This window comes from Leuciscus leuciscus (genome assembly GCF_965113295.1).
Source record: "Leuciscus leuciscus genome assembly, chromosome: 16".
NCBI lineage: Eukaryota > Metazoa > Chordata > Actinopteri > Cypriniformes > Leuciscidae > Leuciscus > Leuciscus leuciscus.
The window spans coordinates 16,112,728-16,127,932 of NC_138740.1; the positions used below are offsets into that span (position 1 = coordinate 16,112,728).

General features: G+C 35.4%; 1 protein-coding gene across 3 annotated transcripts; it reads right to left on the minus strand.

Annotated features, from left to right (window-relative positions):
- Nucleotides 1-877: 877 nt before the first annotated feature.
- On the minus strand, nucleotides 878-12,514 carry hnf1bb (HNF1 homeobox Bb). 3 transcript variants are annotated; one of them, XM_082140419.1, is made up of 10 exons: nucleotides 11,999-12,514; nucleotides 10,455-10,654; nucleotides 7,728-7,932; nucleotides 7,034-7,254; nucleotides 5,069-5,214; nucleotides 4,576-4,699; nucleotides 3,992-4,048; nucleotides 2,667-2,816; nucleotides 2,484-2,581; nucleotides 878-1,593 (listed from the first exon to the last, which is right to left on the minus strand). In XM_082140419.1, the coding sequence occupies exons 1-10, from the start codon at nucleotides 12,367-12,369 to the stop codon at nucleotides 1,573-1,575; spliced, it is 1,593 nt and encodes a 530-aa protein (XP_081996545.1). In that variant the 5' UTR covers nucleotides 12,370-12,514; the 3' UTR covers nucleotides 878-1,572. The 3 variants fall into 3 exon arrangements, with proteins under 3 accessions (XP_081996545.1, XP_081996543.1, XP_081996544.1); XM_082140417.1 differs by having other exon boundaries at nucleotides 7,728-8,004; nucleotides 11,999-12,513; XM_082140418.1 differs by lacking the exon at nucleotides 3,992-4,048 and having other exon boundaries at nucleotides 7,728-8,004; nucleotides 11,999-12,512.
- Nucleotides 12,515-15,205: the final 2,691 nt, after the last annotated feature.

A 15,205-nucleotide genomic window follows, 5' to 3' on the forward strand; every position in this document is an offset into this window, starting at 1 on the left:
AGAATGTTTGTATATATATTTATCACAAGGCTGAATTTATTTGATCAAAAATACAATAAATATAGTAATATTGTGAAATATTTTTTACAATTTAAAATAACTATTTTCCATATAAATATATTTTAAAATGTAATTTATTCCTGTGATGGTAAAGCAGAATTTTCAGTATCATTAATTCAGTCTTCAGTGTCACATGATCCTTCAGAAATTATTCTATATGCTGATTTGCCGCTCAAGAAACATTTTTTTTTTTTTTATCTTCACTTTGCACAAGTGATCCAATACTCTGTAATACTTTACACATTACATACATTCATTTATTGCATATTTTCCTATCATTTCATTTCTGAACCTGAACGGGACTTCGTAAATATTCAGAACCACTGCCAATTTCAGTAATAAATCAGTACTTGTTTTCTTCTGATACACTGATACCGTTCACTTTTGCAGTCATGCACTTGCTTCATCAAGAAACGAATCCCCAGGGTGCTATTTTAATTAGTTTAGTTTAGTTTCCATGGGGAAAAACTGTAATCACATGCTAGAGAAGTCATGTGAGAAGAGGAAAGGAAATGACTTCACCTGTTCACTTCCTAAAAGTAAACTCAGATGATACTTTCATGCCCTTTGACCAGAGAGACAACAAGGGAAATAGGCCTAATGGGGCATGGAAAACAAATACACACCCTTTTATTGCCCATCTCTGTCCTGTCTCCACCCCTCCTTCACACCTCTGACTTTCCATTAGTGTGTGAACACATTATAAATGCAAAGTGTGGCCCGTTCTGCTATGGCACATTACCTGACAAAACAATTTTCAAAGAAATAAACACATCATTGTCATAAACTAATAAAAAAGAGCACTAAAGCCAGGAGGTATTCTTCAAAAATGTATTATTTATCGATTTACACAAATATAAATATGATTGAAGTGATTCCAAAACTTATATAAAAAATAGCAAAGCCTTTAGGCAGTTATACACATTCTCATAATATTAGCTACAATGGAGTAGTGTGAAATCAATCCCTGAGAAGCAATTATATTTGTAGCATCTTTTGGGATTACTTTTATGTGCAAGTCCATGCGTTGAAATGGAAAGACCACTCTGATGTTGTGAATTTACACAGTAATGTGATGATTTTCTTTAAGAATATGGGATACATTTCAAATCTCAAACGTGCGTGTGGAAAACAAAATCTCATCCGTGATCGACTGACTATTTTTGTTGTTGCTTTGCCTGAAAACTTGACCTTGTATTTAATAACAAACCATATTTCCTCATTAAATCGTATGTACAGTATCATTGAAGATTCCATCCCCTAAAACCGATGGGTGTGAAAGCTTCGGCTCAGTATTCAATCGTCTTAGCAAGTTCCGCCAGTTTTGTTCTGTCATATGGCTTAAAGCTGTAATATATCAATCATTATTCTTCATTTGTTGCAGAATCCAGAGGCAGTTCTGCTCCTATTGTTTCTCCATGCTGACAGGTTACCAGCGTAACTGAGAAACGCAGAGGTCACGGACCGCTGTTGCTAAGCTGCCGAGGAAGTTCTCGCTTCGGTTGCGTTTGTTCACCAGGCCTGCAATGGACACTGCAGTGACAACAGAGAGTAACGATTATCCATCAGGAACGCAAATACAGATAGGCACTGTTTATGTACAGAGAGAGAAATATCAACATTGACCACTTTATAAAAATGTATACACCTAATTTTGCAATGCGGAAGTAAGTTACTTTCTGTTCAGATTCATTAGCCCTGTTTACACCTGGTATTAAGATGCGTTTTGGTTGATCGGTTCACAAGTAGACGAGGGACACATACCCGTTTTAATCCGTCTCTTTTGTCCACTTTTAACCACTTCTGTCCTGATTTCTTTGAGGCGAGAGTCTATGTGTTTTTTCAGATCTTTCGTTCTAATGGACAAAATAAGCTCACGGAGACGATGGAAAAACCTACGGAGAGCATCAGCTTTGGTTTCTGCTCTGACAGACGCAAGACTGTGTTAGAAATCAGGAATGGTGAGAGAATTTTTCGTCTTCAAACCAAACTTGGGTCTTCAGCCGACAAAGTTTAAATCCAGTCTGGCTAGAGCTCTTCCCATAATGTTTACGCATTAGGTCAGTAAGCGGAGAGTAGACGGTCTTTCGTGGCTTTTACACTACGAAAGCAATCCGGTCAAATGTGTTTTCAACTACCTCTGGAAGTGGATGAAAGTGGACAAGCTCAAAACGTTTTAGACCCCGTTTACACCTGTATTTAGCGTCATCTACTTGTGATCCGATCGACCAAAACACATCTTAATAGCAGGTGTAAACAGGGCCTATAGGTAAATAACTAGAAAAATAACAAAGTGCAATAAACTGTACAACTATTTACACTACAAACCAGTGTTTATCTCGCACATTCAAGTTACAAATGGCTGCATCCGCTCTTACATTAGAAGTAAGGTGGATAGAAAGTACAAGAAACTGAAGTTTGACCTGCTTGCTGGAGCCGAGGTGTGTGATAGTGCTGGTGTCCATGGTCGTATATCGAGATGGATGGGAAAACTGGGCGGCTTCTTGTTTGGTCGAGTACACTGAAAAAGACAAGCGAAATGTGAGTTTTGCACAATGTCGTTCAGAATCACAGAACGTTCTGCATTAATGAGCAGGGGTCATTACTGTGTGACTGTGAGAAGGGCTGCTGGGAGAGGTGAGCTGTGGTCAGCTGCGTCAGACTGGTGTTCTGTGGGAACTGCATCGGCTGCAGGGTGGCCAGGCCAGACACGCTGTTGATGACGGGCACGCTCTGAGACTGAGGCGAAGCCAGACCTGGTGAAACGTAAAAACCGTGTCAAAGTCAGAACTTGTTGTTCAAATTGTTCAAAAAGATTTAAAAAAGAAAATAATTTAAATAATAATAATCATTTATACTAGACTATATATATTATTTAAAATCACACACACACATGCAAACACACACACACACACACACACACACACACACACACACACACACGGGTTATTATATTTAACTAAAACTAAAACCATAAAAGAAAACATTTTTGTTACTTAAAATGAAATAATCGTTAACAAAAATAAAATAAAAAACAAACTCTTTTCATTTTTTCTTATTTTTATTTAGTTTAACTTGATGTACTTAAAAAAACTAAACCTTAAACTGAAATGAAAATTATATATAGACACTATAAACTATATTTTTAAATATAGATCATATAGACATAGAGAAAAAATTAACTGGCAAAAATACACAACTAAATTACTACAATTTTAGCACTAAACTAACATAAAAATGAAAAATATTAAAATAAAAACTAATTGAAAATATTAATACAACTATAATAGTTATAATAGTTGTTGTAATAGTCTCAGTTATACTAAAATAACACTGATATTTATGACCGCACACACAGTACTTTTCACATATATAGAGATGATATGTAATTTCTTTGAAATGTTCGTCTATCTATGTTTTTTTTTGTCCGGTTAGTATTCTTTTACATTCTCCAATATTTCTGTAAAAATGTGTTACATTACGTTGCAATAAAAAATGTAAAGAATTAAAGGGGCCACATCCTACACAAGTCCATTTATAATGTTCATTTTGCGCCAGAACTGTCAAATCTTTGTTTCACAAATCTGATCCTTAGAATTAAACAGGATGATTTTGCTATTGTAGCTTCAAGGCTTGTAAATGAACCTGTAAATGAACTCTGTTAGGATCGGCTTGTCGTATGTTTACTGGCTTAGGCAAGTGTGCAAACAAGGACTCAAATGCTTGCCCTACTCATCAAATGTTTTAGTGTTACTGTGGCAGTCAGACACTCCAGCACTCAAGAGGGCGATAGAGTGACCTTTAAGTGTCATTACACCAGATGTGTTATCACTCAGGTAGCTAGCTATAAACGTTTTTTTATGATCTAACTAGATCAGCAAGATGCTGTTGCTCCTGCTATCAAAACATTGCTCTGTTTAAGAATCCCTACCAGTAATGCAGTGTCTCAACCAATGACATGAGTTTGGGGGCGTGGGTATCTGTTTGTCTGACCAATAGAAAGAGGAGGGAGTGTTGAGAGAACCTGTTTGAATTATTTTTGAAATTCCATTTGATAAAAAAAATGAATGACAGTGTAGGTTAGTGGTTTTTAAAAGTTTCAGGCCAAATGCCACCTTTCATCACATCAGAAAATGTCAAAATGTGTGAGAAAAATAAAAAAATAAATGCTACAGTAAAACTGTATTGTTAACTGCAAGATACCTTACATATATGTAAAAAAAAAACTGGAAATGGTTTAACATAGCAATTGTATGTAAATACTGCATTTGAGTTTTTGCCAGAAAAACTATGTACTGTATAATTGCAGTGGAAAATAACAATATATACAGTCACCAATATGCCATCCAGAAATACCTGAAATGTAGTCACTGTATTTATTTTTGGCAACCACAGCAGCAGTTTTGATCGTAAATTTAATAGGATGTTTTTACAGTGTACAGTACGTACCACAGTTTACGATGTAAGATATGAAGAAGAAGAAGGAAGAGTGAATAAAAATGGCGATACACTCACTTTGAGCGGCCAGGCTCATAATGAGGCTCTGTGCTTGCTGATGATGATGATGAGACGACTGAGACAGACTATGAATGTTGGTCAAAGTGCTCACAGGAGGCAAGACTCCACCAGAGACCGAGATCTGGACACAATGTCAATACATATAAGGTACACAAACACTTTGCAAGTAAGGACGTGGTTCCTTTCCTCTGGTGAAAAACGTAGTTTTTGAACTGTGAGAGCGCACTAACATAACATTACAAATGTTTATTGGGGGGAGCATAAAAGTGAATGAAAGCGAATAAAGGAAGGGTTTCTGTGTTAAACATACTGCCTTCACATGCTAGATCAATGCTCTCTTTGACCTAGTTGAGTCAGTTTCCAAATAAAGGCGACTTTATCAATCATGTCTGTAAAATGTACATTGATCTCTGCGACTACACGGTTGAAAAAAAGGGCTGGCAGACCCGTACTTGTCAAAGCGTGCACGTCGTGACGGTTTTTTCTTTACCATTTTGGCGTCCGGCGATAACAAGCCGTGGCAGTGGTCCAGGCTACCCGGAGACACCTGTTGCAATACTGATTGGCTGCTGCCATGGTGACTGATGGTTGTGGAGGAAGTGACCTCACTGGTTCCTTGTTGACTGTACCTGAGCTCTGCACCGAAAAACACAAGAAACACTTCTGTAGTATTGTGCAGTGAATGCTTTGAAGACAAAAATGTGCAATTTGTTGTGTTGGGGAAAAGAGAAAGCTGCTAGTCGGCACATGCTGACCCGATACCGTCTATCTTTATTTGACCTAGTTGCGTAGCTGTAAATGCAGCTCGAATGATAAGAGTCTGCAGTCCAAACACTGAAAGGCCTTTATGAGGCCGTCTATTCCTTAAACGCATTCTCGTAAACATACCTGAAAACTGATTATGCTAAATGTTGTGCATTTTCTTGCTCCGGGGCAAACAAATACAATCAAAGAGCTTTTGAACCGTTGGAGGTCAGTGACTGTAGCAGAACACACAGCTTGAGCAAACACGCTGTCCTCTGACTCACTCTCTTGACGTAATATTAATCCATTTGTAAACATTCTGCGGAATTCGGTCCATTTCACAGGCTGACAGTATACGGCTTTTCCACAGAAAAGTGCCCTTTTGTAGTTGCCAAAAGTTAAGCTGAAGCATTTTGATTTTATTATATGATCGTTTTAAGCCACTGCATGATCCTTCTGGGTTTAAAACACTTTTTTTTCCAACAAGCTATCGATCTTCTGAGGGAGCAAAACACACCCTCCCAGACACAAAGCTCGAACCTTGACTTGACCCTGGTTTGACCCTAAAGATTTTATGTCCTTGTATCTCACATGTGTCTGCGGGTGTGGCTGTGTGTTTTGTTCACACACCAATGGGAGGAAGAATTCCAATGAAACAAACACACTCTTACTGCTTTTGTGACCCTGTTTACACCTGATACTAAACCTCATTATAACCCCGGTTTAACAGACACGGCTTAAGTCTAGTCCCAGACTAAAATGCATGTTTGAGCTGTTTTAACTGAAAGCAACTTGCATTGGCATATCTTAAACTGTGTTCGAATATGTCAGTGCCATTGTTTTGTCACAAGATGCACACCAGTAATGTTTTTTTCTAAGGAATGTTTATTAAAGCTACTTAAATGTCATAATTGAACTAAGAACTAATCCTGGCTTAATCTAAGCCCTGTCTGTGAAACCAGGCCATAACGCTCAAATACAGCGGTAAACCAGGGTTATTATCATTAACTAAAACTAATAAAAACAGTTGTGTTCACTGAAATAAATATTAGATGAAAAAGTTTAAGCAAAAATCAGAAATGCTGTCTTAAGTTTAAGTTGAAACACTGAAATTAGTAACTGCAAAAATAAATCAATAAAAACTAAAACTGAACTAAAATCTTTAACCTTTAAATTAAACCTAAATAGTAATATTAATAAGTAATAATAAAAGTGACAAAAGCACATAACATAAATCGCGATTAATCGCATCCAAAATAAAAGTTTGTTTTTACGTAATATGTGTGTGTACTGTGTATAATTATTTTGTATATATAAATATACACATATGCATGTACATATTTAAGAAACATTTGCATGTATATACTGTATATATATTTACACATAATTTATATTATATATAAATATAAATATTGTATATATAAATAACACATTTTCTTAAATATATACATGCATGTGTGTGTATTTATATATACAAAATAATTATACACAGTACACACACATATATTACGTAAACACGAACTTTTATTTTGGATGCAATTAATCGTTGCCAAGATCGATTTAGTATTATTTATAGCATATAAATAATACTAAAATAACTCTTCCAACTTTTCCGGTTAGCATGACATCGGATCATCTGAGACAGATGTTAATAGCAGGTGTGAACAGAGTCTGCACTTCTGTTTTCTGTGTGATTGTTACATGCACTTACTTGAATCGGAGGCACTGTGATGGTGCTGGGTGTGTGAAGACACATGGGACAGCAGGGGGTTCATGCTGTGGGGTGGATATGTGTCCATAGCCAGTTTCTGTCTGAAGGCTTCCTCCTTCCGCCGGTTTGCAAACCAGTTGTACACACGAACCTCCGTGACCAGGTTAGATCCAAGTCCATGAGCTTTAGAGGGCGACACACCCCTCTGCACACACTCTGCCCTGAGAACATCCCCAAAAATAACCAACCGCTGCTTGCAATAGATCAAATGTGTTCAAATAAATGTATATCTTATATTGTCGAACAGAAAAAAAGAAACAAAAGATGTAATTAATTAAATGTAATTTAACAGATATATTAAACATATTTTTAATAAAACTAAAACGAATGCATGAGTGCCACTGTGTTTTAAAGCATAAATAAAATAAATAAGTATCCAACCAAAGTCTGAGAAACAAGAGAATATGAAAATTGAGCAAAAATAAAAACAAAAGACTTTATACATAGATTTTATAAACATTAAAATTAATGTGGTGTCGGTAATTAAAAAATATATATAGTATATATTGTATGTAATATAATAAAATGCAAAACATAAAAATAGATCAAACTCCAGTTGCATGTCTGTGAATGCAGTTGTTCACGTTGTAATTTCACTGAAACGGACAGCAACAGAAGAGCGAGAGAGCATTACCTGTTGCATTCCTCCACCAGCGCCTCCCTCTCTTCTTTGCTGGGGTTCTTCTGCCGCTCATAAGCCTGATAAAGTATCTCTTGAGATGCCGGACCCCATTTGAAACGGTTTCGTCTCATCCTCTTAGAGCCTGGCTCCCCCTCGTCTCCGATTGGTCCTCCAGAACCTCCCGGAGTGCCCGAACTGTGTCCGGTATGATTGAACTCTGGGAAAAAAAACAGGACCTGATCCTGACTGCCTGAGTCACTGAGGTCAGAGCCCTGAACACGGTCGAACTCTGCGGAAATAAGAGGGGGACACGATTGGGGCAGAGTAAGGCAGAATCATGATAGATAGTGTTGGATGGGGAGGCCCATAATGAAGATGCAATTTTGAGGGTGGTAATAATAATAATAGATCCAAGTATGGGGCTTACAGAACGGAGTATGTATATATATGTGTATACACACACACACACACACACACACACACACACACGCACACACACACACACACACACACACACTGTACACACACACATACATATATATATATATATATATATATATATCTACGGTATACAGACACACACACACAAGTAATTAGCGTCACTTTGAATGAAAGTACGTACAGTATACACACACACACACACACACACATATATATACACATACATACATACATACATAAGTAAGTAATTAGCACCAATTTGTATGAAAATTAACATGTTGACCTTGAAAAATGAATGTCCTTCATAACTGTAGGCTATTCAGAGCAAGTAGAGAACATGTATTATGCAGTCTACAAATATGAATAAATTATCTTCTAAATTATCTGACCAAAGTTTGAGAAACAAGAGTATATAACAATTGACAAGATAAAAACATTCACAAAAGAGGCTTTTTATATAGATTTAATCAAAAGTGCTGTAGGTCATTTATAAAAGACACAGTGTAGGGGTGAGTGGGGCACAAACTAACACGAGGCTACTTGTTGTAACACACATGGTTTAAAACTTTCCACACATGCCAGCATGACAAAATGTACTGTATTTTCTAGTTGGCATATCAACACTATATGTGACCCTGGATCACAAAACCAGTCATAAGTCACACGGGTATATTTGTGGCAATAGCCAACAATACATTGTATGGGTCAAAATGATCGATTTATCTTTTATGGCAAAAATCATTTGGATATTAATTAAAGATCATGTTCCGTGAAGATATTTTGTACATTTCCTACCGTAAATATATAAAACATTTATTTTTGTGAGTGAATGCAGCACAATCACGAACATAAATGGACAACTTTAAAGGCGATTTTCTCAATGATTCGATTTTTTTGCACACTCAGATTCCAGATTTTCAAATAGTTGTATCTCAGCCAAATATTGTCATATCCTAACAAACCATACATCAATGGTAAGCTTATTTATTCAGCTTTCATATTATGTATACATCTCAATTTCAAAAAATGTACCCATGCGACTGGTTTTAGATTTTGCCAAAATGAAAAAATCTTTGGAAGATATCAGTGAACATTATTTTAACCATAAAAAAAAGTTAATTTTTCATCTGTTTATTTTGTTTATTTAAAATTAGACAAATCTTAAATTATTTTAATCTTATATCTGTTATTTAACAGTTGAGATAGTTCTTTAATGCTTCGGGTTTCAGTTGCGCAGATAGGGCATGTTGTAACTGCGTAACAATGTGCTTCTATAGAACTATGCTATTCTATTCTTTACTTTTGAGAAATCTATTGAGAAAAAGGTGAATAAACACTGAGAGTCAATGTTAAGAAATCATTTCTTATTATTATGTTTTGAACTATGCTGTATAACTGTGTTTTGTGGTGTGTTTGTTGTCAAACTCAAAAATTACACACAAAAAAATGCCATTATTTTATCTGAAAAATGTAAGAATTGTATTTTATTGACAAAGTATTTTTGTGTGTCTTGTAAATATTTTTTTATTTGATCAGATAACATTTGAAGCTTTCATATGGTCAAGTTACAATGGACCCCACCTGGGCATGTTGTCACATTTCACTTCCATTATTTCGGGGTAAATCAAGAAAAAAGTATAGGCTACACTGTATTTGTATTAATGAAACAAAACCACATAATTGTACTAGACTTGTGAAATTAATTGAGGGGGGGAAATAAATACTCTGAAGTGAATTTACACAAACTGAGAAAGTCAAAAAGTGTTAGGTTGTGCCCCGCTCTCCCTGATTTTGCATGTGAAGATTTCCTGCGAAGATTTCAGATGACGCAAACACTGAATCTTTGTAAATGTACATTTCCGAAATACTTAGACATTTATCTCAAATAACAGATCACTCTAAATTGCAATATGGACTCGTGCACTTTCTGTAAAGCTGCTTTGAAATGATGTGTATTGTGAAAAGCACTATACAAATAAACGTGAACTGAATTGAACTGTAATAAAATAAAATAAACACCAAAAGGCTACAATACATGTTTTACAAGTATGTAATATAATATGTAAACAAATGTAATAATACAAAAAAAATATTATTCACTGCATTGTTTTATATAACAAAACATCAATACCAGATGCAAAAATAAATAAATAAACGAGAGATTATAAAATAATTAAAGCTTAAAAATAAATGTCACTTGTATGATATTTTGTTATATAATGCTTTTTTAAGCTTGCAAAGGGAACAAAACAGTCTACATACGCTAGGCCTATAGATTGTATTGAGATGCTGACTTACGTCTGTCGATTTCGCGCTGTTTCTGGACGTACCAGGTGTAAAGCGCGGCTCGCTTGGCCGTCTTCATCGGCGTGCCTTTATTGAGGTGCTGGGACAGGTGCGACTGGTTGAGGCCCGTCACGTCCACCACCTCGCGCTGAGGGATGTTGTGCTGCTGCATGTAGCCTTTCACCGTGCGAGCCACGCGCCACGGGTCCTCGCTGACAACGACACACACACCCAGCAACTCCACATTATTTTCATGTGTCGAAGTGTTATGTTAGGTTGTGCAAAAGTATGCCTTTTGTTTTGAAAAGCCCAACTATGAAAAAAAGGCTCAAACGTCTAAATTGACATGCAATAACATTTAATATTAATTGAAAACATAAAAAAAAAAATAATAATTTCAAAAGTAACTCAGACATAATCAAAACAATTAATGATGTCTAATGAGTATAAGTACTCTCATAGGTTAATTTTGTTTAGCTAATTTCCCCCAAAAAAATATTTTCCCTCCTATCAATACTGAGTTGATTATTTGCGATAAATAACTATAATAATAATTGTATATAGACGAACTGTATATAGTCATACAATAAAATAATAAATAAATAATTATAGGCCCCATATTTGCATGACATTGGTTGTAGCCTATCATTTTAAATGTCTCTAATTTGACGTAGCCGACAAAATGCCTTAATAAATCTGTTAATTGTAGGCCTCTTGTAAAAAAAATTTTTTTTAAAAACACCAGCAATCAGCATACAACAAGTAAAACGCTTGTGATCGGTTCAATAAGTTTAAACAAAAAAAGAAAAAAGAAAATGAAAATGTCTGACGGATCCGCTAATGTTTGTTTGGGGAAATAACCCCTCACATTAGTGTGCTCGAGGATGTTGATTTAAGACTATAACTTTGGACAATGAATAACTAGATATCTTTTCCCTCTATTCATACGACATTGTGTATCTTTCTGTTGATGATTTATAGAAATAAATTAATAACAACTACACGTGGTTTCGTTTTGACTTTACGTCAATATACATATCTTGTCCTCTTTATACTTTTGCACAGGAACATTTCGATATTTTTATTTATTTATTTATTTTTGCCGAAATTTAAAATGTATTCGATTTTTTTTTGTGCCTAAAGTTGCATAATTAAGTAGGCTAATTAAAACAATATTAAAATAATACTGAAATAAGAAAAAAATGCTTCATCGCAATAGGCAAATTTTGGTATTGGTTTCGTTAGATCATTTTATTTAAAAAAAAAAATTGGGCAAGCAAAAATAAAAATAAATTATTAATAAAAGAAAATAAATAAATTATATAGGATAAAATTAGACAAATTTCTACAGAAAATGTAGAAGAACTAGCCTACAGGCTCACGGTTATTTTATAGAGCTGCTCATTATTGCGCACTGTTCGTATTGCGACTAAAAAAAAAAGTATGTAGGCCTACATTGTAATTTAACATGTTGCATTGTTTGCATATAATATTTTAATAAGGTGACATTTAGTTAATGAACTGAAAAGTCAAGTATCCGTATGTGAATAACTCACGATAACATGCGCTCCACCTGCGCGCGCTGCTCCGCCGCCTCCTCTGTGTTGAGAGACTGCAGCTCGCGCAGGATCGGCGGCGTGTCGAAGTCATCCCCGTCATCAGAGCCTTCATCCCCGGACAGTTTACCGCCTTTCCCCTGCGCGCTGGTCAGAGTCAGAAACACCGGCTTTGAATCATTGGAGTCGCTGCCGCCGTTGACACTCGATGGGGACAAGGGTTTTTCCATTTTTATTCCGAATTCGGCGGAACACGGGCATAAATCCTCCAGCGCCTGGACCAGCACATCCTTAGTGACCCCCGAGTCCAACAAGGCGCTCAGGAGCTCCTGCTGAAGCGATGTCAACTTGGACACCATGTCAGTAAACATCAATCCGGTCTCGTTGAAAATCCTCGCGGCCTCGGTAAATAGACGTGCGAAATTAACTGAAACGAAGAGTGTTTTTAAGGACGCAAGCACATGAGACTAAAGTGTCTTAACGCAAAGTTTTGCAGTTGTCCAGTGCACGAGCGCACCTGCTGAAGGAAGTCGTTCCACGTTCCCGGTGGGCGGAGCTGACTGCATGCTCATTGGCTGTTGCACCTTATGCAAATGATTTACACTTTTATGAATAATGCTAATATAAATGAGAAATTTGGAGGAATCCAATTCTGTATTAGTCTACTTTTGGGTCACACTTTAGATTAGGGTCCAATTCTTACTATATTAACTACGACTTTTGCCTCAATAAACTCCTTATTAGCCTACAGCCTATTAATAGTAGGCTACACTGTAAAAATTATATGATCAATAAGTTATGACAACATATGTTTTTATATTGCTGTAACTCATCAAAATAAGTTTTTTTGTAAGTTATACAAAATTCAACTCATTTTTTAAAGTCAGTTCAATGTAATATAAGTTGAAATGACTTACACATCCAAGTTGATTGTAATTAAAATGTATTTATTTATAAATAAATAAATACTAACTTACTAACATTTAATAACAATGGGCTAATACATTTTACATTTACATTTCTGAAAAGTTCTTTAGTGATTTAAATAGTCACAAATCTATTTGTATTTCTTCATTTAATTTATTTGCTTTGTATGTCTTACTTTGTTATAAGCTTAAATTACTTTTTTTTTCTTTTTTTTTTTTTACTTGAGAATGAAAGGCGTGCCCCCTCTGATAAAAAAGATAATTTATTAATCGTTATATTTGTTATTATTGGTTAGTTTTTGTTGTGTTCATAATGCCTTCATTATGAGATAATCATTACTCAAATGTGAGTAATAAAAATTATATGATCAATAAGTTAACTCATCAAAATAAGTTTAACAATTTTCATTTGCTATATTTTTATAAATTATACAATATTCAAATACTTTTTTAAAGTCAGTTTCATGTAATTTAAGTTGAAATGACTTACACATTTAAGTTGATTGTACTTAAAAATTTAAGGCAACAACTTTTTTTTTTACAGTGAGAAAAACACCTAATTTTTCATCATTCGTAGACCCATCTTTTCTTCTTTGTATATAATCATTTTCTCATTTATTTGATCCTGAAAAGCAAAATGTGACTTTTTAATGAGCAAAAAATGTTGATCAGTGATAAGATGCACATCAACAGAAAATGTGTGTGAAAATTCAGCATTCATGTTTTTCATAAATAGACTGGAATCAAAATGCTACATAAAAAGAATCATTATGAAAATGTAAAATCGTAGACACAATATGAGTATTTCAAGATCAAATCTGCTGCTGGAACAGAATTTTAATGCGCGCTGCATTTCAACCTTTCTCACACATTTTGGGGACTGGTCAGTTCTCAATCATTAACAGCAGTTAATAACAAACTTACAGAAATTACATATTTTTTTCCAGGATGTGAAACTACTTCTGTTGTGAAAGCTGCACTGGAGTGTGACTGTATCGGATGAATAATTTGTTAGTTTTCTCTCTCTCTCTCTCTTCTGACCAGGTTTTGTATGTGGTTTATTCACACTATGAAAGGCTCTGCTGTCTGTGTATCAAAGCCCCTTCCCTTTCCACCACTGGAATGTTTTTTTCTTTTTGTAAATGTGGCTAATTTGCCTGCAGTTTGAACCAAAAGGTGTCATAGTCGATCGATAGGCATCCATTCATAGATATTTGATCTAAATGAGGCGTTTACAGATATATTAAACTTTTATAAGTATGGCTAAAATATGCTAAAAAGATGCATTTAGTAAAATTTTTAGACTTACACACACATTTTAGACATGATGGGTAAGCTGGGGAATCAGTGACCAGAAAGATGAGTTCCGGTCAGTAAGCTGGACCTTGACTTGGACTCAAAAGGACACATGAACACAAGAACACACACACACACACACACACACACACACACACAGTTTATTTCTGTCATGTTCTGAGAGATAGGTAAGGTCTCGAGGCATTTATTGTCTGTGTTTGCCGTGACAGAACTGTGCCACAGGTGTTACGCATATAAAGACTCCGTTGATCACCCTGTTAGACATTAACCACAGTAATCTAACCTTCACGAGCTTCCTTTTCATGATGATGCGCAATGATTATGATTGTGTTATAAAACAGCCTAGGTGTGTGAATATACACACAACACATTTCCCTATATCTTTTGCACAAACTATTGGATGAATTAGACCAATTTAAGGATTACAAACTACTTTAAAATGCATATGTTTTTTTGTTAAAGCTATAGCATCATTTTTTTTTTTTTTTTTACTAACTAATTATTGTCATTATTGTTTCCATGTTCTAGGATGGAGAAATGATTAGAAATTTTACAATAATTTTGACTAATTTCATATAATTGACATTATATATTATTGATTGAGTCCTGAGGTATGCTACAACTGACCGCAAGCTCTGCGCATTTGTCAAAATTAAAGTGACTGAAAGACATCACACTCATTTCCTTTAAGGAGGCAGAGGAGCAAATGAGATCAGTGGTAGAGGAAATAAGGAGTGTGAGTGGAGCTACTCTCCCAGAACGGACTGCAGCTCTGAAGCCCCCGCTGATTTAAACATCCCCCTTACAGAAATCTCATATTCACACAACGGCCTTTATTCTCAACTCTACAATCTAAGATTCTCTCTCTCTCTCTCTCTCTCTCTCTCTCTCTCTCTGACAGACAAACAGACACAGATAGATAGATAGATAGATAGATAGATAGATAGATAGATAGATAGATAGA